Source organism: Nannospalax galili, unplaced genomic scaffold (assembly GCF_000622305.1).
Source record: "Nannospalax galili isolate Female #2095 unplaced genomic scaffold, S.galili_v1.0 scaffold1082, whole genome shotgun sequence".
Lineage (NCBI taxonomy): Eukaryota > Metazoa > Chordata > Mammalia > Rodentia > Spalacidae > Nannospalax > Nannospalax galili.
This window is the reverse complement of record NW_008348580.1, coordinates 2,279,572-2,303,542: the sequence shown is the minus strand read 5'-3', so window position 1 is coordinate 2,303,542 and position 23,971 is coordinate 2,279,572. Positions and strand designations below refer to the sequence as shown.

General features: G+C 39.2%; 1 protein-coding gene across 4 annotated transcripts in view; it reads left to right on the top strand.

Annotated features, from left to right (window-relative positions):
• Dennd4c (DENN domain containing 4C) overlaps positions 1–23,971 on the top strand; it is a 120,133-nt gene that overhangs the window by 43,881 nt on the left and 52,281 nt on the right. For all 4 annotated transcript variants that reach the window (XM_008845535.2, XM_029569598.1, XM_029569599.1 and 1 more), the window contains 8 exons: positions 86–324; positions 2,679–2,745; positions 3,743–3,801; positions 6,867–7,011; positions 11,870–12,045; positions 15,467–15,567; positions 16,556–16,774; positions 22,455–22,600. In XM_008845535.2, coding sequence (XP_008843757.1) covers positions 86–324; positions 2,679–2,745; positions 3,743–3,801; positions 6,867–7,011; positions 11,870–12,045; positions 15,467–15,567; positions 16,556–16,774; positions 22,455–22,600 — 1,152 coding nt within the window. The remainder of the gene's footprint in view (positions 1–85; positions 325–2,678; positions 2,746–3,742; positions 3,802–6,866; positions 7,012–11,869; positions 12,046–15,466; positions 15,568–16,555; positions 16,775–22,454; positions 22,601–23,971) is intronic.

The window sequence follows — 23,971 nt, the reverse complement described above, 5'->3', positions numbered from 1 at the left end:
GGTTCAAAAGAGTAAAAATATGTAGAAAAAGATAGGAAATTTTGACAACAGTCTCTAATCTTAAAACATAATTCTTTGACTTTAGGTATATGGAGCTGCTATCCAGTTTTATGAACCTTACTGTCGGGAACTTCTCACAGAGAAACAACTTCTGCAGCTGGGCCTGTTGACACCTGTGGAGAGAAAAGTAGTCTCCAAATCCATCAATTCAAACAAATGCATTTGTTTGCTTTCACACTGGCCTTTTTTTGAAGCTTTTAGAAAATTCCTTATGTTTATCTACAAGCTTTCTGTGTCTGGACCACATCCTCTTCCCATTGAAAAGTATGTATAGTGATTCAAATTCTGTGTCTGATGGAACATAAAGATATATAAATATACATGTTATTGTTTACCTAACTTTCAACAATAGACTTGAGAGAGTCATAGTCACCCTATTTTTTAAAATATTTTATTATTTTTATTTTATGTGTATGAGTTTACTGCCTGCATGTGTGTAAGTGCACTGTGTTGTGCAATGCCCACAGACGTCAGAAGAGTCAGATCCCCTGGAACTTGGAGTTACAGACAGTTGGTAGCTGCCATGTGGGTGCTAGGATCGAACCTGGGTCCTCTGCAAGAGCAGTCAGTGCTTCCAACCACTGAGCCATCCCTCCAGCTCCATAGTCACCCTATTTTTATTACCTCCTTCTCCATCATTGATTTTTAAACTTAAACTTGAGGAGTCTTGGTAAACATGGCCAAGTTTGAGAATTCAACCAAAGAACTACATAGATTGTGTATGTTATTCCTATTTTCAAATTTTAATTTTCTTGGTCTTTTTGAGATAGGGTCGCCCTATAACCCCGGCTGGACTGGTGTGCGCCATCACGCCTGGCTCCTATTCATTCTTAAATAATCAAGACTCCTAAATGTTCGTGTGTGTGTGTGTGTGTGTGTGTGTGTGTGGGTGGGTGTGTGGGTGTGTGGGTGTGTGCGTGCGCGCGCGCACATGCATACCATGGCAAATGAGTGGAGATCAGAGGACAACTTACAGGAATGAGTTCTCTCCCTTCATTTCTAGGTTCTGGGTATCAAACCAGGGCATCAGGCTCGGCGGCAGGTGCCTTTACTCACTGTGCCATATCTCTAGCCCCAGCCCTGTCATTTTTAAACTGTCATGTCCTAGTGGGGTGTGATTTTTGTTTATTTTTGTATATAATTATGTACTCTAGTACCAATGTAAGAAATGTCAGAGACTTTATGAAGTCATCACAGTATCACACTTTGGTATAAGATAAATACATTCAACTTTAATGTATTCCCAGAATGTTAATGATATATAGTTTTAGATATAACTTTCAGTTGTCAGAGTTATTAAAAATTGAAGCAAGCCGAGTGTGGTGGCGCACGCCTTTAATCCCAGCACTCGGGAGGCAGAGGCAGGCAGATCTCTGTGAGTTCAAGGCCAGCCTTTTTTTTTTCAAAAAAAAAAAAAAAAAAAAAAAAAAAAAAAAAAAAAATTGAAACAAAAAGCAACATTAGTGACAGGTTAGTTAACTTCTGGAAAACTGAGATTCTGTAGATAGTTTGTGAAAATAAAATTAGTATTTGTGATCAGTGTTTTTCTGTTAAGGTAATATCTTTCATTCTTTCATTCCTAAGAGCCTAAAACTTTGGAGAGACTTCAGAAGCATTTCTGTAAGAATTGGTGCTGCACACCTCTATAAAGTCTCAGCTTTTGGGAGGCAGAGACAGGCAGTTCTCTGGAAGATCAAGGCCAGTCTGGTCATCTTAGTGAGTTCCAGGTCAGCTGGGGCTACCCCTGTCTCAAAAAAACCAAACCAAAACAAAACAAAAACTGACAACCAGAACATTATTTCTAGGTGGAGAAATAGAGTATAGGTGGTTTGTTCAAAATTGTAGTAGTAAATCTCAGATTACCTTTTGTAGTGTTCATTCATCATACTATAGTTAGTTGCTTCTTTGAACTGGCACTGATAATCAGGACTGTAAAAATAGCTTCTTTTTTAAAAAAGATTTATTTTTATTTATGTATTATGTGTGTGTGCGTATATGCCACATGTATGCAGTTGCCCATGGAGGCCAGAAGAGGGCATCAGATCCTTTGGAGATGGAGTTACAGGCAGTTGTGAGCTACCTGGTGTGGGTGCAGGAAACTAAACTTAGGTCTTGGGCAAGAGCAGCAAGTGCTCTTGTTTTGTTTTGGAACTCACTAGGTAGCCCAGGTTGCCCTTCAGCTCAAAGCAGTCCTCCTGATCCAACCTCAAGAACTAGAATCAGAAGCTTTGAGCACTATGTTTAAGTTTATTTCTTTACCCTCAGGTTTAAGCAAATTGTTTTGTGTATGGGTGCTCCGTAACATGTAAGGTTTGTTAACATCTGTGATGCATTTTAGAAAAGTAACTATCAAAGGGCATGGCGGTACATGCTTTTATTTCAGCACTTGGGCAGTTATGGGCACTGGCTGCTCTTGCAGGGGAGGTTCAGTTCCCAGTACCCACCTGGCAATTAACAGCTATCTATACCTCCAGTTCAAGGGAATTTGACTCCCTCTTCTGTCTTCAGCAAGCGTTGCATGCATCTGGTACATTTACATACATGCAGACAACACTCATACACATAAAATAAAAATAATTTTTAAGTAATTGTAGTGTTTATTTCACAATCTTTTCTAGGCACATTTCACATTTTATGCAAAACATCCCTTTTCCTTCACCACAAAGACCAAGAATCCTCGTACAGGTAATGAAAAAGTAATATATCCATGTCAAATAATGCAGAGTTCTTTGAATCTGAGATGAAGTATTATGCAGTTGTGAATTTCTTTGCTATCCCATTACTTAGTAACTTTACTGAACATTCTTTCTTAATGGGGTTTTGGATCCCAGGTATATAAATTTGAATAAATACAATTTTTGATTCATGGCTGATATTCATTTTTCCATTAGTGGCTTTTATGTAACTAAATTTAATAAATACCCAAGTTGTGCTATGGTCATGTTTGTAATATCAGAATAGCTAATAAATATTTTGTATTTTAATATTTAAGTATTATTTAATATTTATTGAAGGGGGAACTAAAACAGTCTATATCAGTGCGTTCAGACTAAAGAACTGTTTTCTTTTTCTAAGAAGTGGCAGTCCTGGGGAGGTATACAACTTGTAAGATTTACTATGTAAGATCTGTATAGATGAAACTTCACAAATGGTTGCTTGAAGATAGGAATGAAGATTGGATTGCCGTGAAATTTTCTAAACATTTAGCTTTACATTTATGTACTGTATCTTTCCTCTCTCTTCCCAGACACTAACAGTTTGTATACTGACACTTTGAGTAGCACTATATTTTCTTTAGGCTGTTATCTACATTATTTATAGGATTAAATCACAAACTGTTGATCTCGAATGTATTTCAGTTAAGCAATTATTTATTTATACCAGACAGGTACCAAATGCTTACCAGTCTGTTGAGTAAATAAATTTGAAGCTTTTATAAAAGAGCAGTTATTCCAAAAATTTTAAGCAACTGCATTTTAATCAATTTAATTGAGTCAAAACTCATCCAATAATTTAATTAAGAAGAACTAATACAAATACCACCAAGTAATTACAGATATCATTTTACATTTTAGTGTACTTAAAAAATATGCCTGTCTGCATATGAAACAATTTTCAATTTTTCCCTTGGTCTAAATAGGCTATGAAATTGGTTTGATTAATTTATCTTTCTTTGTTTAAGTTATCAGTCCATGATGCATTAATATTGTCACAGCCAGTTTCCACACCTTTACCACTAAGGTAAGTGATGGTTTGTTTGCTTGTATTTTAGACCTTATGCATGTAAGACCTTATGTATGAGTCACACCCTCATTCCACTTGATCATATTTAAAATGCTATGTTTATTTTCTTGGAGTAAAATGCTTTAAAATACTTCAGAGACCCAGGCATGATGGCAAAAGCTTGCAGTGCTTGCATTTTAGAAGACTGAAGCAGAACAGTTGTTAAGTTTGAGGCCTCCCTGAGATATGTAGCAAATTCCAGGCTAGCCTAGGCAACTTAGACCTTGTCACAAAATAAAAATTTTTAAAAAGAGGTTAAGTAGGCAAGTAGAGCACTTGCCTAGCATATACCAAAGACCTGGTTTCAGTTTCCAGTACTTAAAAAACAAACAAACAAAAAACGCTGGACGTGGTGGCGCATGCCTTTGATCCCAGTACTTGGGACGCAGAGGCAGGCGGATCGTTGTGAGTTCAAGGCCAGCCTGGTCTACATAGTGAGTTCAGGTCAGTTGGGACTACAGGGAGACCCTGTCAAAAAGACCAAAAAAAAAAAAAAAACAAAAAAAAAAACCCACAAGCAGAAAATGAGAATGCTGTAGCAGTAGTTTGACAAACTAGGATAAGGAATTGCCTTAACGCTTCTGTCCTTGATATCTATGGGTTGTGGCTCTGTTTTAATGATTGTGATACTTAAAAATTTTTTACTTATTTTTATCTTGTGTGTGAGTGTTTTGCATGCATGTTTGTAAGTGTACCATGTGTGTGGAATGCTTGGCGACGAGGCCCAGAAGATCACCTGGATCTGGAGTTACAGATGGTGGTTAGCCACCATGTGGGTCCTGGGAACTGAACCTGGGTTCCTCTGCAAGAGCAGCCAATGCTCTTAATTCCTGAGCCATCTCTCCAGTCCTGGCACTTCATTTTCTAATTTTTTTAAAGACTGGGTCTCACTATGTAGCCCTGGCTGGTCTGGAACTTGACAGTGTCGACCAGGGTGGCTTTGAACTCATAGACATCCATCTACCTCTACCTCCCAAATGCTGGCATTAAAGGTGTGTGCTTCCACCCCCAACCCTATTGTGGCACTTAAGAGAATTTCAGGGGTTGGGAAGATGACTCAGTAAGTGAAACACTTGCCCCTGAAAGCTGAAAGACCTGACTTCTGGTCCACAGAACGCATATAGAAAGCCAGATGGGTGACACATGGCAAGACACATGGAAACAAGGGCAGGAGGGTCCCTGGAAGTTCACTGGTCAGCTAGCTTACCCTACGTGGTGAAGTTCCAGGCCAGTGAGAGACCCTGTCTCAAGCAGATGGTGGAATGTGCCTGAGGAGTGACACCTCATGTTGTCCTCTGACCTCCCACTTCCATGTGTTTACATTCACAAAATGAAAAATTAAAAAAATTGTTTAGAAAATTGTTTAGGAAATTCCTTAGAAAATTGCAAGGGCTGAGGAAATGGTTCATTCTGTAAAGCATTTAAGCCTCGCAAAAGTGAGGACCTATGTTCTGATCCCTAGAACCCATACAAAAAGCTGGGCATAGTAGCCCATGCTTATTATCCCAGCACTGGGGAGGTGAAGACTCCTGGGGCAGATCCCTGGGACATGCTGGTCAGTCAGCCTAGTTTACTTGGTGAGTGACACTCTTTCAAACAAAATATGGGCAGTACTTGAGGACTAGCACCCAAGGTCATCCTTTAACTGCCACATGCATGTGCACATATGAAAGTATGTACACGCACCAAAAATCCCCCAGAATTATAAAACTGGATATAGGGATTACTTTCCTCTTCCTCTCATCTGCCCTTTCCATATTCAGTTTATAAGTAAATGTTCATGGAGAACTGATTTTAACCTCCTAACTACCTTGAATGTCTTTGCTTCTTTTTTTTGATCTTTTGAGACAGGGTCTCCCTGTAGCCCCAGCTGTCCTGGAACTCACTGTGTAGACCAGGCTGGCCTTCAACTCACGGAGATCCGCCTGCCTCTGCCTCCTGAGTGCTGGGATTAAAGGTGTGCACCACCATGCCTGGCAGTCTTTGCTTCTTTTATCTGCATCACTAGTCTAGGCTACAGTGTTTACCTACCTGGACTGTTTCATTATTAGTCTTTTAATTGATCCTTTTACTTTCATTCATTTGGTTTTTTATTTTAAAAATTAATTTATCTTCATTATGTGTATGAATGTGCACCTGTGCATGCAATGTCCATGGAGGTCAGAAAAGGGCATCAGATTCCCCTGGAACTGGAGTTACTGACAATTGTTAGCCTCCATGTGAGTGCTGAGAACTGAACCTAGATCCTTAACTGCTGCGCCATCTCTCCAGCTCCTCTCCTTCAGTTGTTTATCTACCCTGTACCTTTGAGTAGTCAGTGTGTCCTTTGAGAATGCAAATATAGTTGAGTCATTCCTATTTAGCCTAAGCTATTGTTAATTTTATTGCCTCTGTTCCTTTGAACTCAGCTCAAATATTGGGCTTCAGAAATTCTTATTAAATGTCCCTTTATTACCAAAGGATGTGTTTGAATCACACTGTAGTACTTCCTCATTAAATTATCAACATTTTGTTTTCCATTGCCAAGAGTTGAAATTAGCATTAGTTTTTTTGTTTTTTTTTTCTTTTGGTCTTTTTGAGACAGGGTCTCCCTGTAGCCACAGCTGGCCTGGATTTGATACGGAGACTAGGCTGGCCTTTGATTCATAGAAAACCTGCCTAAGTGCTGGGATTAAAGGCACGTACCTCCATGCCAGGCTAGCATTAGGTTCTTAATATGTAATAGTTTAACATATTTTATTTATTATTTTATTTTATGTGTATGCATGTATTGCCTGAATGTAGGTAAGTGCACCCATGTTGTGCAGTGCTCCTGGAGGACAGAAGAGGCTGTCGGATCCCCTGGAACTGGAGTTACAGACAGTTGTTAGCTGCCATGTGGGTGTTGGGATTCGAACCTGGGTCTTCTGCAAGAACAGCCAGTGTTCTTAACCACTGAGCCATCTTTTGAGCCCTAATATAGTTTAATAAGTAAGTCTGAATACATTAACAAGTATTTGATAAACTTCTCTTCTGTTCTTTAGTGGAGCCAACTTTAGTACCTTGCTGATGAATTTGGGTCCTGAGAATTGTGCCACACTGCTGCTCCTGGTTTTACTTGAGAGTAAGATTCTACTGCATTCTCTTAGGCCAGCTGTCCTGACTGGGGTGGCTGAAGCTGTTGTTGCTGTGAGTATGGCATTTTCCTTTTAGAACGAAATTACTAATGAAAGGTTTGGAAATATTCTTTAAAGAAAGCGACTTTGTAAATTACCAGCCAATTGTGTTTCCTGGGGAGACACAAACATCTACTTGCCCAATAGGGAACCAAGGACAGACCAAAGTAATAATTCTACCAAAGTTCTAAGTTGACAAACCAGTGAATTTACTAGAATTACTAACAGGGGTGTGGGTGACAGGTACGGGAGCATGTGCAACTCAAATGTAGCTGCGTCGTGGAAGTGGAAAAGCTACCGCAGCCTACTGCGGCTCATGGGGGCTGCAGTCCTAGAGTTCCTGTGGGCTCACAGGGAGCTCAGCTGGTGGAAGACTTCCTTCCCAGTGGTGGTTTAGGGTTTCCATACCCTAGGAAAGGGGTCTTGTGAGTCTTGATTCAGTGTTTCCAGTCTGATTAGTTTGTTCCTGAGTCTCATGAGCGTCCCTTCTCATGGAGGGGGTGTTTCAGTACCAAGGAAGTGACTGCACATCCCAGCACTTGGGAGACTGAGGCAGGAGGATCAAAAGTCTGAGGCCAACCTTAACTGTATACAAGACCCTGTCTCTTAAAAAAAAGACTGAACACTTGTGAATGTATTAAGCGATTTCACCTTAAATTGTCCAAATTAATTACATGGTTAATTTCATTTTAACTTTTAATCATTTACCTTAGCTTTTTTTTTTTTTTTTTTTGTTAAGGTCTTTCTGAGAGTGTAGCCCTAGCTGGCATGGAACTCAATATGTAGACCAGGCTGGCCTTGAACTCACAAGTCCCAAGTGCTGAGACCAAAGGCATGCACCACAGCTCAGCATCCTTAGCTCTTATATAAAGCACGAAGTCAGATTCTTTCTGCTTAAAACACATGCTTTCTTACTGCACTTGAAAATCTGATCATATATAGTTTTTTGTTTTTATCTCCTTACCCTCCCACCCCCCATGTGTATGTGTGGGGTGTGTGTGTGTGTGTGTGTGTGTGTGTGTGTGTGCGCGCGCGCATGTGCGCGCGCGCTCTCTTGTATGATCTGGTGCACATGGCACCAGGCTTGCTCTATGAGTGATGGAATCTGAATTCTAGCTCTCATGATTTCAAAGCAGCAGGAACTCTTTCTGCTGAGCATTTCTTCAGCCCTTGGTTTTAAATTCATTTATCTATCTAATTTTTTTTTATTTCTGTGTATGTGTGTGGGTGTGCACAGAGTGCAGGGGCTGGAGGCAACAGAGCACCTGGAGTTGTAGTTACAGAAGGTTGTAGCTGTTTGATGTGAGTGCTGGTTACTGAATGCGGGTCATCTGTAAGATCGCTGCTTGCTCTTAAATGCTCAGCTGTCTCTCCAGCCCCGTTTTCTTTGCCCTTGCTGTTGTTGTTTTAAAGACAGGCTCCCACATATTTAAAGCTGTCCTTACTATGTAGCCCAGGTTGATGGCCTTGGACCTGAAGCATCCTGTGCCTCAGCCACTGGCGTGCTGGCATTAGAGGCGTGAACCGCGTCGACAAGTCACATTGCTTTCTTGCTACTTCTGGAGCAGCCTCCACACCTGAAAGTTTTGGTGCTATTCTGTGTGTTGGAAGCACTCTTGCGTAGATACCCTCTCCTTCTTTCTTTCTGAGGCTTACATTGTACTAATATAACCTGCTTTCCTCCCCTGCTCTGAACTCTATGCATGTCATGAGTTACTGTTTCTTTTTTCATAGTAAAAATTGCTTTCTAATATAGTATATTTTTTATTATGTCTTCTGTTTATTTTCTCCATCTTCTGCCAGGAGTTTTGCAAATAATAAAGTTTTATTGGCACCTAGGCCATTTATTGACATATTACTGTTTTATTGTACAAGAGCAAAGTTAAACATTTACAAAGGCTGCAAGGCCTAAAATGGTATATTTCACAGAAGATGGTCCACTAAAACTTTAGACTATGAAGCTGTGAGGGCATGCGTCTGTCTTTTACTGACTGCTGGTTTTGTGTAGAATATAGTGCTTGGCACTTAATGACTGCTTATGTGCTTACTAAGAATTTAATTCTTGAAGACAAAAATTTCAGTCCTGAATAATAATCATAATCCCTAGCAGAAGTAATGTTACAGGCATTTCTTTGGACTGGGTGAGAAATGAACCAGACATTGAAAGATAGTGATGATTCTTTTTTTTCTTTTTGAGACAGGGTCTCCCTGTAGCCCCACCTGTCCTGGAACTCACTATGTAGACCAAGCTGGCCTTGAACTCACAAAGATCCACCTGCCTCTGCCTCCCAAGTGCTGGGATTAAAGACATGTGTCACCACGCCTGGCGACAGTGATGATTCTTACACTAGGGGAAAAAATGATGATCACTGGTTGCAATTTTTATTACTCAGGTGGTAGAGGCAGGACAATTAGAAGTTCATGGTCACCCTTCCCTACATTGGGAGTCTGAAGCCAGCCTGGGTTATAGGAAAACCTGTTTAAAATAAATACAATTTTCTGTGTCTATGAGTGTGATTTTCAGGGTCACTGAAGTACAATTGTTTGGGAAGAAATCTATATGTGAACCAAAATAATAAAATTTTAGTATTTTTTTTAAAAAATCTGTAAAAAACTGGTCTTTTCTTTTAATCACACCTAATAATTAAGGTAGTACTTTGTAAATGAAACTGACATTTTTTGTGTGTCTGTGTGTGTACATGTTCATGTGTGTCTTTGGGATGCACGTACACATGTGAACATGTGTATATGGAGGCCAGAGGTCAACCTCCAGTCCCATTCCTCTGGTACTTTCACCCTGCATCTTGCCCAGAAACCTAGGCTGGGTGGCTAGCGAGCCCCAGGGGTATGCCTGCCTCTGGCTCCTCAGCCACCATGCCCCCCTTATTGTTTCTCTGAGATTTGGGAGGAATATTTTATATTAACTGTATTTTGAAAATGGCGGGCTTCACTGAATGAAGTTCAATAATTTTATTTTACTTATTTAGGTTTCCTTTTTCTTTTCTTTTTTTTTTTTTTTTTTGAGACAGGGTCTCCCTGTATCCTCAGCTGGCCTGGAACTTACTATGTAGACCAGACTGGCCTTAATTTTCCAGAGATCCATCTGCTTCTGTCTCCCAAGTGCTGAGATTAAAGGTGTATACCACCACGCTTGGCAAAGTTGGATGATTTTAAATGTTTATTTGAGCAGGTAGAAAGCTTTTTGCTGAGATCTTCAAGTGGTTGTTACCATTCTCAAGACAGTCCTTAATTTTTTGTTATATTTTATTATTTTAATTTTTTATCTTTATTTACCTTATTGTGAGACAGGGTCTCCCTGTAGCCCCAGCTGGCTTGGAACTCACTAAGTAGACCAGGCTGACCTGGATTTCACAGGGATCTACCTGTCTCTGCCTCTGGAGTGCTAGGATTGAAGATGTGCACCACCACACTGGCTTATTTTACTATTTAAATTTTTTTATTATTTTTATTTTATGTATATGAGTGTATTGCTTGCTTTTATGTAAATGCACCAGTGTTATGCAGTGCCTGCAGAAGTCAGAAGAAAGTTTCAGATCCCCTGGAACTGGTATGGATGGTCGTTAACTACCATGTGGATTCTGGGAACCAGGTCCTCTGCAAGAACAGCTAGTGCTCTTAACAACTAACCCATCTCTCCAGCCCCATTTTACTTTTTTTGTTATTGTTAATGTTTTATTTATTTATGTGTATGAGTGTATTTCCTGCATGTGTATAAGTGCACCTGTGTCATGCAATGCACACGGAGGTCAGAAGAAGGCATCAGATTCCCCCGGAACTGGAGTTACAGATGGTTGTTAGCTGCCATGTGGGTTCTGGGAATCAAACCCAACTCCTCTGAGAGAGCAGTCAGTGCTTTTAACTGCTGAGCCATCTCTCCAGTCCCCCATTTTACTTTTTTTAAATGTGGTGGTTGAGACAGAACCCAAGGTCCCAAGCATGCTGAGCATATAACTCTGCCACTGAGCTTAACCCCAAGTTCACATTCATCCATCCCTCCCTCTGTCCCTCCCTTCCTCTGTCCCTCCCTCCCCCTCCCTCTCCTTCTTTCCTTCTTGTGCTCTTAATTAGATTTTTGGTCAGAGGTTAATTTGAGGGTTTTTAAGTGGATATAATGCCTAAGTTTAAAGCCTAAGTTTGCTGGACATAGTAGCACACGCCTTTAGTCCCAGCACTCAGGAAGCAGAGGCAGGTGGATTTTTGTGACTTTGAGGCCATCTGTCCCTCCCTCCCCCTCCCTCTCCTTCTTTCCTTCTTGTGCTCTTAATTAGATTTTTGGTCAGAGGTTAATTTGAGGGTTTTTAAGTGGATATAATGCCTAAGTTTAAAGCCTAAGTTTGCTGGACATAGTAGCACACGCCTTTAGTCCCAGCACTCAGGAAGCAGAGGCAGGTGGATTTTTGTGACTTTGAGGCCAGCCTGGTCTACATAGTTCTAGGCCAGGGAGACCTTGTTTCAAAAAGACAAAAAAAAAAAATAACCTTGTTTAAAAAAAAAAAAAAAAAAAAAAAAAAAAAAAAAAGCATAAGTTTGTTTTGTGATTTTTGGGGACACTTTCATCCCTCTGCTTTCATTCTCCATAAAATATGCATGTGGGGTTTGTTTAGAAATTGGAAGAATTAACCTGCAAAGAATTGTTAGTATTTTTATTGTGCTGTGATCATTATTATTGAAAATTTTAATCACATTGGTTTATAGTCTTGATTAGTAATATTTTTAGTCACTTATTTTTGGAATGAAATTTAAAGTTAAAGATATTTCATTGTTTTTCAATGGTCCCTTTTAGTAATAAGAATTATATAATTTTTATTGTAAATTTAAAATTGCTTAATTTTTAAAAACTTTTCCCCTAGATGATCTTTCCATTTCAGTGGCAATGCCCATATATTCCCCTTTGTCCTCTTTCACTGGCTGGAGTGCTTAGTGCACCTTTACCATTTATAGTTGGAGTTGACTCAAGGTATTTTGATCTTCATGACCCACCACAAGATGTTGTTTGCATTGACTTGGATACGAACATGGTATATGTGTAAGTGGATTCATCTTCTATTACCCCATTTATAGTTCTCATCATAAATAGAACTATTTGGAAACATCTAGAAATAGGTTGGATTGGCAGAAAATGAGTAGATAAAAACTTGGGGCCCAGGGTATAACTCAGTTGATAGAGTGCTTGCTTAGCATTCATTAAGCCCTGGGCTCCATCCTTAGTACCACTTGAATACCATAGTGGTGCAGGCCTATAATCCCAGCACTCAGGTGGCAGAGGCAATAGGATCAAAAGTTCATGGTTACTTTCCACTACATATTGAGTTTGGAGGATTTTTTAAAAAATTTATCTATCTATCTATCTATCTATCTAGGATTTTTAAAAAAATTTATCTATCTATCTATCTATCTATCTATTTATTTATTTATTTATTTTTGGTCTTTTTGAGACAGGGTCTTCCTATAGCCCCAGCTGTCCTGGAACTCACTATGTAGACCAGGCTGGCCTTGAACTCACAGAGATCCGCCTGCCTCTGCCTCCCGAGTACTGAGATTAAAGGTGTGTGCCACCATTTTATGTGTATGTGTATTGCCTGCATATGTGTACCCATTTCCTGCAGTGCCCATGGAGGTGAGAAGAGGGTGTTGGATTCATTCCCCTGACACTGGATTATGGATGGTTGTTAGCTGCCATGTGAATGCTGGGATCAAACCCAGGTCCTCTGCAAGAGCAGCCAGTCTCTTAACTGCTGAGCCATCTCTCCAGTCTTTGTTGTTTTTGAGTGAGGCCTTTGTAGTTACTGTAGTACAGTTGGTTGAGAATATATCTGTATGTAAACCAAAGACATTTGCTTAAAAAGTAATCCTGAAGCCAAGTGTGGTAACTCATGTCTAGGTGTTGGTAAACTCAACACCTAGGAAGCTAAAGTAGTGAAGATCAGCCTGACTTGGAGATCATCCTGGGCTACATAGTGAGATCCAGGTCAGCCTTGGCTACAGAGTGAGACACTGTCTCAAAAAACCCAAAGATTAAAATTTAAAGTATACTGAAATAGATCCAACACTGTATTTGAAGCTATATAGCCATAGTAGCTGACTATTACATTTACTTAATTTATGGATAACCTGAAGTAATGAACCGCTTCATGAATTCCGTCAAGCTTCCCTCCCTCCAACCTTTCTTACCCTTCCTTTTTCCCTGTATTTGGAATTGAACCCAGGGACTTGTACATGTTAGAGGTGAACTCTACAACTCAGCTACATAGCCATCTCTAAACTTTATTGTTTGTGAGATTCTCATGTATCCCAAGCTGACCTTGAACTTTAACTAGCTATGGTAGCCAAGGATGGCCTTAGTGATCCTCGTACCTCCTGCTCCTCCTAAGTGCTAGGGTTACAGGTATGTACCACCACACGCAGCCAACATCCTTTCTGTTTATTGCTACAGAAATAAGAGAGTTTAGCAATTAATGGCCCCTTGGATTAGATGAGTCTGAATTTAGGACAATTCGTGTATATTAGATACATTATATTGACATTTTGCAGATAAAAAATTTGAATAATTTTTTAGACTAGTAAGGTGATTTTTGTAAAGTCAGACAGATAATAAATGTTAGAGCCAGGTTACAAACTGTGATAATCCAAATAGGAATGACAGTTTTCATTTGGGTATCTAAAATGTAGCACTGAAATAGATATTATCTAAATATTTCATAAAGTGAGAAAAATTGCCGGGCATGGTGGATTAAAGTGCCTTTAGTCCCAGCACTTGGGAGGCAGGGCGGGCAGAGCTACATAGCTACATAGCTGGGGCTTAAATAAATAAATAAATAAATAAATAAATAAATAAATAAATAGAGAAGAAAATGATCAGAGTTAAACATGCCATGCCACCAATTTTAAAACATGTTGCAGTTTCACAGTAGATTTTACATCTTTTTTTTTTTGTTACTTGTTTATTTATTTAGAAAGGGTCTTGCTTTGTAGCCCAGGCTGCAGTGTGTTGTGTAGACCAGGCTAGCCTGAAACTTGCCTTTGCCACCATGCCCAACTAAAGTATGTGTCTTTTAACCATACCCGGAACAATAGGAAGTGTTTATCCTTTTATTAGTCTATTGTCTTTTCAGAGAAAATGCTCTATTTGTTTCTGTGATGGTTATATTACCAGCCAGGAAATACTTGAATGTCTACTGGGGAGTTTCTTGGACCATGCTGGTAACATATAGTCACACCCTAAACCCATGTTTAAAAGTTGGCAGAACTGAGCTAGGTGTGGTGACACACGCCTTTAATCCCAGCACTTGGGAGGCAGGTGGATCTCTGAGTTCAAAGTTAGCCTGGTCTATGTAGTAAGTTCCAGGCCACCTGGGGCAACAGGGAGACCCTGTCTCAAAAAAAAAAAAAAAAAAAAAACCAAAACCAAAAACAACGTGACAGAATTGTAGTAATTGGAAAGGGGTCCCTTCTCAGTTGAAATCTAAGCTAATCCAACCTTAATAAGTCTGTTTTATTTGTCCATCTTAGGTCTACTATACTAAGACTGTTGTTCATTCAGAGGCCTTTAGAATCTAGGACTGTGTTAATCTATAGTGTTCCTGAAGACTTTCTTGCCAACTAAGCTATAAACTTAAAAGAAGCCCAGTTACATATTTGTAACATTTGTTTTTTTTGGAGATGGTCTCATTATGTAGACTAGGCTGGCTAAAGGCATGTGCCCCCACACCTGGCCGCTGTGCATACTTGGTACAAGAACACTTAGCAGGCCGTTGTCTTCGCTCTATTTTACATTCCTGGATTATAACATTTTGGAAACATCAACTTTTACTATACCTTTAAAAGTGCTTTGTTTTTTTTTTGTTCTAAATGTTATGATCACAGATTATATTAAATAATACCATTAAATAAATAATACAAGTATTGTGTTTTTTTTTTTTTTAAATTTTTTCTTTATACCTCTGTGAGAAACTGAGTGAAGTAAGTATACTTCTCAGTTTGGGCACAAAATCCCTTACAGGTTTGCCAATACGTTGAAATCTCAAGACAGATTCAAAGCCTAAAAATATTATAATTTTAAAGTGTAACTTTTGAAGTCAGACCTCAAATTATTATTGTTTTTCTTACTCCGGTTGTGAAACATGTGTTGCAAGGTTAGAGTGATATTGCTCAGTGGTTAGGAGCACTGGCTGCCCTTGCAGAAGACCTGGGTTCGATTCCTAGCACCCACATGGCAGCTAACAACTGACTGTAGCTCCAGTTCCAGGTGATCCAACACTCCCTTCTGGCCTCTGTGGGCATTGCTAACATGGGTACACTTACATACATGTAGGCAAAACACTCAGACACATAAAATAAAAATAAATAAATAAAAACATCCTTTCTCTATTAAATTTGATGTAAGAATTTTGTTTAGTAAAAGTAGATTATAAATTACAGTTTTTCTTGATTGTGTTCTTATTTGATAGAGCTGATGAAAAGAAGAACATGAACTGGAAGCAGCTTCCCAAAAAGCCATGCAAAAATCTACTGGGCACCTTGAAAAAATTATATCCCCAGCTGTGTTCAGGTAAATGTGAGGAAGAAGGATTTGGAAGGGAGTGAGGTGCTGACGATAAAAACCTAAGTGATAATTTTTTTCTTTTCTTTCTTTTTTTTTTTTATTTTAAAAAGATTCATTTTACTTTGAATTATGTGTTTGTGTGTGTGAGAGAGTGTGTAAACATGCATTTGGGTGCCCATGAAGGCCGAAAGTTTCAGATGCCCTGGAACTGGCATTAGAGGTGGTTGTAAGCCACATGATGTGGGTGCTGGGAACAGAACTCAGTTCCTCTATGAGAGCAGTATGTGCTCTTGACCACTGAATCATCTCCCCACTTCCCTTTTCTTTTGAGACAGTTCTTTTCTGTATAGTCCAAGTTGGCCTGGAACTTATGATCTTGTTATTTTTGCTCTCCCCCAAAAAATATTTTTAATGGAAAACTGTATATAAGATAATGCTTCTTAATTCAAACATTTTGCTCTGCTTAAAGAGTAATTACATAACAGAATTAGATAATTATGTGCAATGATTTTTTTTTAAAGCATGCTCACTTTACTTCTGTACCCTGCCCTCCTTATTAGCCAAAGATGACCTTGAACTCCTGATACTTTTGCCTCTACCTCCCAAGTGGTAGGATCATAGATGTGAGCCTTTGTGCCCAGTTTGTGTGGTGCTCAGAATTGAGCCCAGGACTAAGCAAACATTCTTATCAACTGAGCTCCATCCCCAGCTTTTTTTTTTTTTCTCTCTCTCTCTTTCTTTTTTGAGATTGGATCTCATATTATCCAGGCTGGCTTCAAACTTGCTGTGTAGCTGAGTAATGCCAACACTAGTTAGGTCAGGACAAGGAGATCTCTAGTTTGAAGCCAGCCTGGGTTACATAGTAAGAATGTAGTGAGACTCTGTCTCAAACAAGAAAGGAAGAAGGATCATAGGCTGTATTTTGACTGTCTTTTATCAGTCAGTCACATAAATAGATATTGTATATTAATGCCTTTTTTGTTTTTACGGTCAGTTCACCGAAAAACTCAAGAAAGTTCAGCTGTTGAGATGACTCCAATTGAAGCAGATTTCTCTTGGCAAAAAAAGATGATGCAACTTGAGATGGAAATTCAGGAGGCGTTTTTGAGATTTATGGCATCTGTTTTAAAAGGATATAGGACATATCTCAGACCAATCACAGAGGCTCCTTCAAATAAAGCCACAGCTGTAGATTCATTGTTTGATCGACAGGGTGAGTGTCATGGGAGCTACAGTTGCTTTTACAGTTGTTACAGTTGAAATTTAAGAAATTTTTAGTAAGTATTGCTGCTAAGAAATATTTATTACAATTCTTAGAAATTCATGCTAAAATATAGTGTTTATCTATAATTTGTAACCTAACTCTATTAGAGAATTTCTTTTAATTAAAAAAAATTATTGTTTTTAATGTGTATTTTTTATGTGTATGAGTGTTTTGCCTTATGTATGTAAGTGCACTTGTGTCATGCAATGCCTGCAGAGACCAGAAGAGGGTGTCAGATCCCCTGGAACTGGAGTTACAGATGGTTGTTAGCTACCATGTGGGTGCTGGGATTCGAACCTGGGTCCTCTGGGAGAATAGGAAGTGTTCTTAACTGCTGAGCCATCTCTCCCAGCTCCCTCTTTTAATTTTTATATTCCATTGTTTTCCTGAAAAATCTGAAAAGTCTAAGATAATATTTACATTCCTATTGCCATATAATCAGGCGTCTTGGGAAGCACACCTGGTGATTGGTTTCAATTTTTTCCTCAGTTTTGCAGAGTTCATGGCTTTAAAAGATTCCTTAACAATTATTTTCTGGATCAAAGCCACAAGTTTTTAAGCATTTTGACAAATGTAACTTAGTTCCAGGAGAAAACATGTATTTGTTCTTTCTAGGATGTATTGTTTTATTAAGTGCATTTTTGTTGTTACTCGTGTATTCACTTATATAGTTGCAACCTTTTATCTATAGAAATATTAATATGAAAATTTGCATTTGCTTTATAAAACAATTTTAAGAACTCTGTTTTCCCCGGTAATCTGTTGTCCTTTATAATTTATGCTTCCAGATAACAGCATTCATACATATTTAGTCATCTCTTACTGGGTCTGACTAGTTTCTTTCATAGAAATGTGAAGTAATATAAAATCTACCTCTCTGGGATAAGTGGGAAATATCTAAATATTGTGAAAATAGAACATATATTCAAGGGAAAGACATTACAAACAATAATTCAAACATTTTAAGAATTCGGAAAATGAGCTGGGTGTGGTGGCACAGGGCTGTGGTGGCACACACCTTTAATCCTGTCAGGTGCATCTCCATCTCTGAGTTGGAGGCCAACCTGGACTACATAGTGAGACACTCCTCCACATCTCAGAAAACAAAAATCCAAAGGAAAAAAAATTTTTTCAGAACATCCCTTGCTTCGGCAACATAATATACTAAAATGAGGGCAGGACAGAGACGATCCGCGTGCCCCTGTGCAAGGATGGCTCTCAAGTTCGTGAAACAGTCCATATTGTTGAGAAAATCATAAAATGAAAGAATTCTTCCAAATGGGTGTCTTAAGAGACTTCATTGTAAAGAATGAAGACTAGCAGGAAAGATTTTATAATAATCCATAGGAGTTGAGAGTCACATCTGAATTTGAATTTCTGTTTGGCCATTTGTAAAGACTTAATGGGGGCTTTCCTTTCTCATTAACAAAATGGGCGTGTTACTTTATAGTTCTGCAGAGTGCATAAGAAAATCTCTGTGAAGCAACCAGTAAAAGTACCTTAGATACTTATAATAACTAATATCACTAATGATACTAAAGCGGAAGACATGCAAAGAACAAACACATGGCTTAGAGGTTAGTTTGCTAGGGCTGTGATAGGAAAGTTCCAGAGACGGGCTTATTTTCTGACAGTTTAAGGCTAGACCAAGATTGAGGTGGCTGATGGGGTTGGTTTCTTCTGAGGCTCCTCTCCTTAGTCTGTAGATAGCTGTTTTCTCCCTGAGTTTTACCCCTTTGTACCTAAATTTCCTTCTACAGGATATCAGTTTTATTGAATTCGGGCCCATCCAGTTACTCCATTTTTAAGTCATTAATTTCTTTTAAAGACCCTGTTTCCAGGGTCTGTCACATTTTGAAGTAATCTGGGTTAAGACTTTAGCATGTGAGTTTGGGAGAACATGATATATAGTTCAGCCCATGGCAGCATAATTAAAAAAAAAAAAACGAAAAAACATTAAATAAGAAAGGATTAAATGAAAGACCTGATTGAGGATTATGTCTCAGCTGGGTGTGGTGGCTGGTGGCACAGGCCTTTAGCCCCAGGACTTGGGAGGCAGAGACAGGTGGATCTCTGAGATGGAGGCCAGCCTGGTCTACATAGCAAGTTCCAGGCCAGAAGGGGCTACAGGGAGACCTTGTCCCAAAAGAATTAAAAAAAAAGCCAGGTGTGGTGGTGCATCCCTGTAGTCCCAGAACTTGGGAGGCAGAGGCAGGCGGATATTTGTGTGTTTAAGGCCAACCTGGTCTACATAGTGAATTCCAGGTCAGCTGGGGCTACAGGGAGACCCTGTCTCAAAAAGACCTGGGGGAAAAAAAAAAAGGTCATCTCAGATTATGGGTGACCTTAAATGACTGTTTAAGAATATTGACTCTCCTGTGGACTAAGAATATCGACGTCTCCTATGGGTCATTAACTAATGCATCCTCTCCCTCTGTCTGTCTTTGTGTTTTTTTTCTACGAGGGAATGTAGGCGTCAGACAGTAAAATCATGCAAATACTAATTATATTGGAAGGAAAATATTGATTACAATATTTCTAACTAGGTAAAAGAAATTTTCCCTGAAGAAAGAACAAAATGAAAAGTAGATGGAAATTCCCTGGTGATTTGATAACTTTTTTTTTTTTTTTCTTTCATCTTTTTGAGACAGGGTCTCTCTGTAGTCCCAGCTGGCCTGGAACTTGCTTTGTAGACCAGGTTGGCCTGGAACTCACAGAGATCCACCTGCCTTTGCCTCCCAAATGCTGCGATTAAAAGCATGTACCACCACACCTGCCTGCAGTTAGCTATTTATTAGAAATAGTTTTACAAACAAAAAATATATAATATACTCTCACTTCATTATCTTTTAATTTCAGTAGTCCTGTTTGATTCACCTCTCTCCCTTCCCCTTCCTCCTCCTCTTTGTTCCCTTACCTTTCCCTTTCCACTTTAAAGTACGGTCCAAAAAGCTGGGACTGCTGCTGTACATCTTTGATCTTGAGAGGCAGATCTCTGGGAGGTTGAGGCCAGCCTGGTCTACATTATGAGTTCCAGGCTAGCAGGACTTCAGGGGGACCCTGTCTCAAAAAAAAGAAAAAGCAATCCAAACAGCCTATTATATCCCCTATAAACTTGTCCCCTTTAGGATTTCCTGGACTTACGTGTGGTCTGAACTGCTACACTGTTGTGCTGGTCAGCATGACCAGCTCCCGTGTTCCTATAAACTTCTAATTGTGTCACGAGCTACTCTGCCCTAATAGAAATATCATGTGAATTATATATATAGCTTTAAATTTCTAGTAGCCACAATAAAAATGTAACAGATCAGGAAGATTATAATAATGTAATATCCCAAACAGTATCATACTAACATAAAAAATTTTAGATCACTAACAGCATTATTTTTATATTACTGAAATTCAATACGTATTTTATGCTTATAGTACAATTCCATTGGATTGTACTAATTTGGATTAGTCACATTTAAGGCGATATATTACCATATGTGTTTACTGAAATAGATAATGCAGGTCTGGAGGCTTAAATTATTATAGATTCAAGTTCAGTTCTTTTGACATATAGCACCAACACAGCCCACTCTCCTTCCTTCCCACCTTCCCTCTGTCTCCCCTCTTTTCTTCTGTCTTGTTCCCCATCATTTGTTCTGTTTTATTTAATAATTTACCTACTGATGAGTACCACAAGGGGTGGGGGCATGTGAAATGCCCTAAGGCAGCAAAGAAAGGAAAGGTGGAAAGAAAAGTGGCTGAAATGCCACACTTTCAGTGGTGTTTTTCAGATTATGGAGGCCTGTTTGAGAGTAAAGTTTCAGTCTTTAAGAGTACATTGAGAAGCTGTAGAGATGGCTCAGTGATTAAGAGTGCTTACTATTCTTACAGAAAACCTGAGTTTGGTTTCCAGCACTTTCTTCTGCTCTTCTTGGATACATGTGCACAAATGGCATAAACTTACCAGACACCCAGACCACCCCTGACACACACACACACACACACACACACACACACACACACATACATATATAAAAATTTAAAACAAATCTTTTTTTTTTTTTTAAAGTCCTCATTCTAAAGAGAAAAGTCAATAGGTTGGAGGTTTCAGTAAGCCCACTTCCTCGCCTTCTTCATCCACTACCCTTGCAAAAAATAAAACCAAACAAAGAACACTGGTTGTTCTTGCCGAAGACCCGGGTTCGAATCCCAGCACCCACATGGCAGCTAAGAACTGTCCGTAACTCCAGTTCCAGGGGATCGGACAGCCTCTTCTGTCCTCCGCCGACATTGCACGACACGGGTGCACTTACCTACATTCAGGCATACATAGAAAATAAAAATAATAAAATATTTTTTTGAAAAAGAAGCTTAACTTTATAGATGCAAACCTAATGGAAGACATAGGCTGAGAATGTTATGGAGATTAGAGCTTTAATAGCTATGTTGAGTACTCACAGGAAAATATAATGAGTATGATTACATGTAGAAGTTGAAGAAGTAAAAAAAAAAAGTTGGCTGGAGAGATGGCTTATTGGTTAAGAATACTGGTTCTTCTTGGAGAAGACTGGTTGGGTTTGAATCCCAGCACCCACATGGCAGCTAACAACTGTCAGTGACTCCATTTCCAGGGGATCCGACAGCCTCTTCTGACCTCCTTGGGCATTGCACAACATGGGTGCACTTACCTGCATGCAGGCAATACACACATACACATAAAATAATTTAAAAAAAATTTAAAAACAAAGTTAAAGACTGAAGTGGATAGATAGTAGGATCATGGAAAACCATGGCATGTAGAAACCAAAATGTTGCATGGTTTGTGCATGTCAGTTTCCATCAGTGTGACAAAATACCTAAGGAAGAACAACTTCCTCTGTGTGAAACATGTTGGAAGAACCAACTGAGAATGCCATACCTGTGACAGCCAGGAAGCAGGTGGGAGAGATCAGAAAGGGCCCTTGGGGCAAGATAGACCCTTCTCAGGACTTCCCTTAATGACCTGCTTCCTTCAGGGGGCCTACTTGCTAATGTCTCATTTAATGTAGATTAAATGACTAGATTAACACACTGATGAATAGCCTTCCTGATCCAGTCACCTCTCATAATGCCACCAGCTGTGAACTAGGTCTTCAACACTTGTTTCATTTTTGTGGGATACTTCATAGCGAAACCACAGTAGTGTAAAAGAGCCTTTGTATTAAATGCCCTGATCTTCAAATTTAGTCTGTGAAAGAGGAGTCCTTGACCTCAGTAGAACAGCAGACTAGCCACGTGATTAAACCTTAAATCAGAAGTTTTTATCACATATATAGGAATAATGGTCTGATGGCATTGCAAGAGAAAGAAGATTGACCCTTTAGCCATTGGCCATTGACTCAAGAGTAGTAGAGTATCAGAGAATTTGTTTGAGAGCAATGGGCTAGAGGTTCTTCAGAGAAGATTCAGAATTCAGTGAAAAGATTAATGATACTGGATTTTTTATAGTTGAATCAGGCTGTGTGAGCTAAATAAGAATACTAGAAGTCACCATACATGTGGATTTGTATACAGAGTGTAATAGAGATAAGCTTAAAAGTGATGCTTGATATAACATTCAGTTTCTCTTTAAAATTGGTTATAATTTTGTTTTCTTCAGGATTTCTAAAAAGTCGAGATCGTGCCTATACAAAATTCTATACCATTTTGTCCAAAACACAGATTTTTATTCGTTTCATTGAAGAATGCAGTTTTGTAAGTGATAAAGACACTGGATTGGCATTTTTTGATGACTGCATAGAGAAGGTAAATCTTTGTTCTATATACCAATTAAAAAAGCAAGTTTGGCTTACCTCTGAAATCACTATTTTTAGCTCGGAGTAATCTAAGGAAGATAGCGTCTGTGTGTGTGTGAATCTGTTAAGTGCAAAGAACAATTTCCTTACCTGTATTTTTATTTAAATGAATAGGATAGGATTTAGTTTCATTAAAAATAAAAAGTTATGAATTTAGGGACTGGTGAGATGGTACAGTGGGTAAGAGCTGTACCTTGCTTGCTGCTCTTGAAGAGGACCTGGGTTTGGTTTCCAGCACTCACATACCTGTTCACTACTACCTGTAACTCCAGTTCCAGGGACTCTGAAGGCCCTATTCCTGCTTCCGCAGGCACTGAATACAGTGAATTTATGTGGATTTATATGTAGTGGATGTTCTGGTTCTTGTTTTAAGGCCTTTCAAAATACTTTTGCTAGTGTTTTGGGGAAATTTTTCATTATCATTTGAGGTTTTTTTTTTTTTTTTTTTGATCTCAGGCTGGCTACAAACCTGCTTGTGGCTAAGAATGACCTTGAAATTCTGATTACTCCTGCTCCACCTTCCAAGTGCTGGAATTATAGGCATGTTGTGTCCCCCTTAGCCCAACACCCCTCACTCCATTCCCTAATTCTGCCACCCCGCCTCCACGTTTGAGATAGGAACTTGTTTTGAGATAGGAACCCTGGCTGACCTAGAACTTGCTATATAGATTGAGGCTGGCCTTCTGGCCTCGAACTTGGAATTTTGCCTTTGCCTCTGCATGCACCATCACTCCCAGCTCTTTACCTTGATTTTTAACAGTGAACCACTTGCATATTTCTTTTTCTTTTTTTTCTAACCACCTGTGTAACACCAGTTCCAGGGGCTCTGACACCCTCTTCTGACCTCAGAGTCATCTGTACTCACATGCACATACCCACACAGAGATGCATACATACACACATAATCAAAAATAAAACCTTTTTTTAATGTCTTTTGACAGGGTCTGAACTCACTATGTATAACAGGCTGGACTCGATCTCAGAGAGATCAGCCTCCCTGCCTCTGCCAAGTGCTGGGATTAAAGGCATGTGCCACCACACCTGGCCCACATATTTCTTTCTAATTTTTAACAGGTTTTCTATTTTTGCTAAGTAGATCTTGGGACCAGTTGTTTATACAAAGCATAAATTATGTAAAAATTGAGCTGGGCTTGGACCTGTGCACCTTTTTTTTTTGATCATTATTTTTTTTTCATACAGAAGAATTCATTCCAAAGCAATTGACATTGAGACGTTTTCACATGCATTTCTAATCTCTATATACATGACTATCACTGGTCACAGTCGCCCACCTTCTGAGCTCCTCGGCATCTGAGCATGA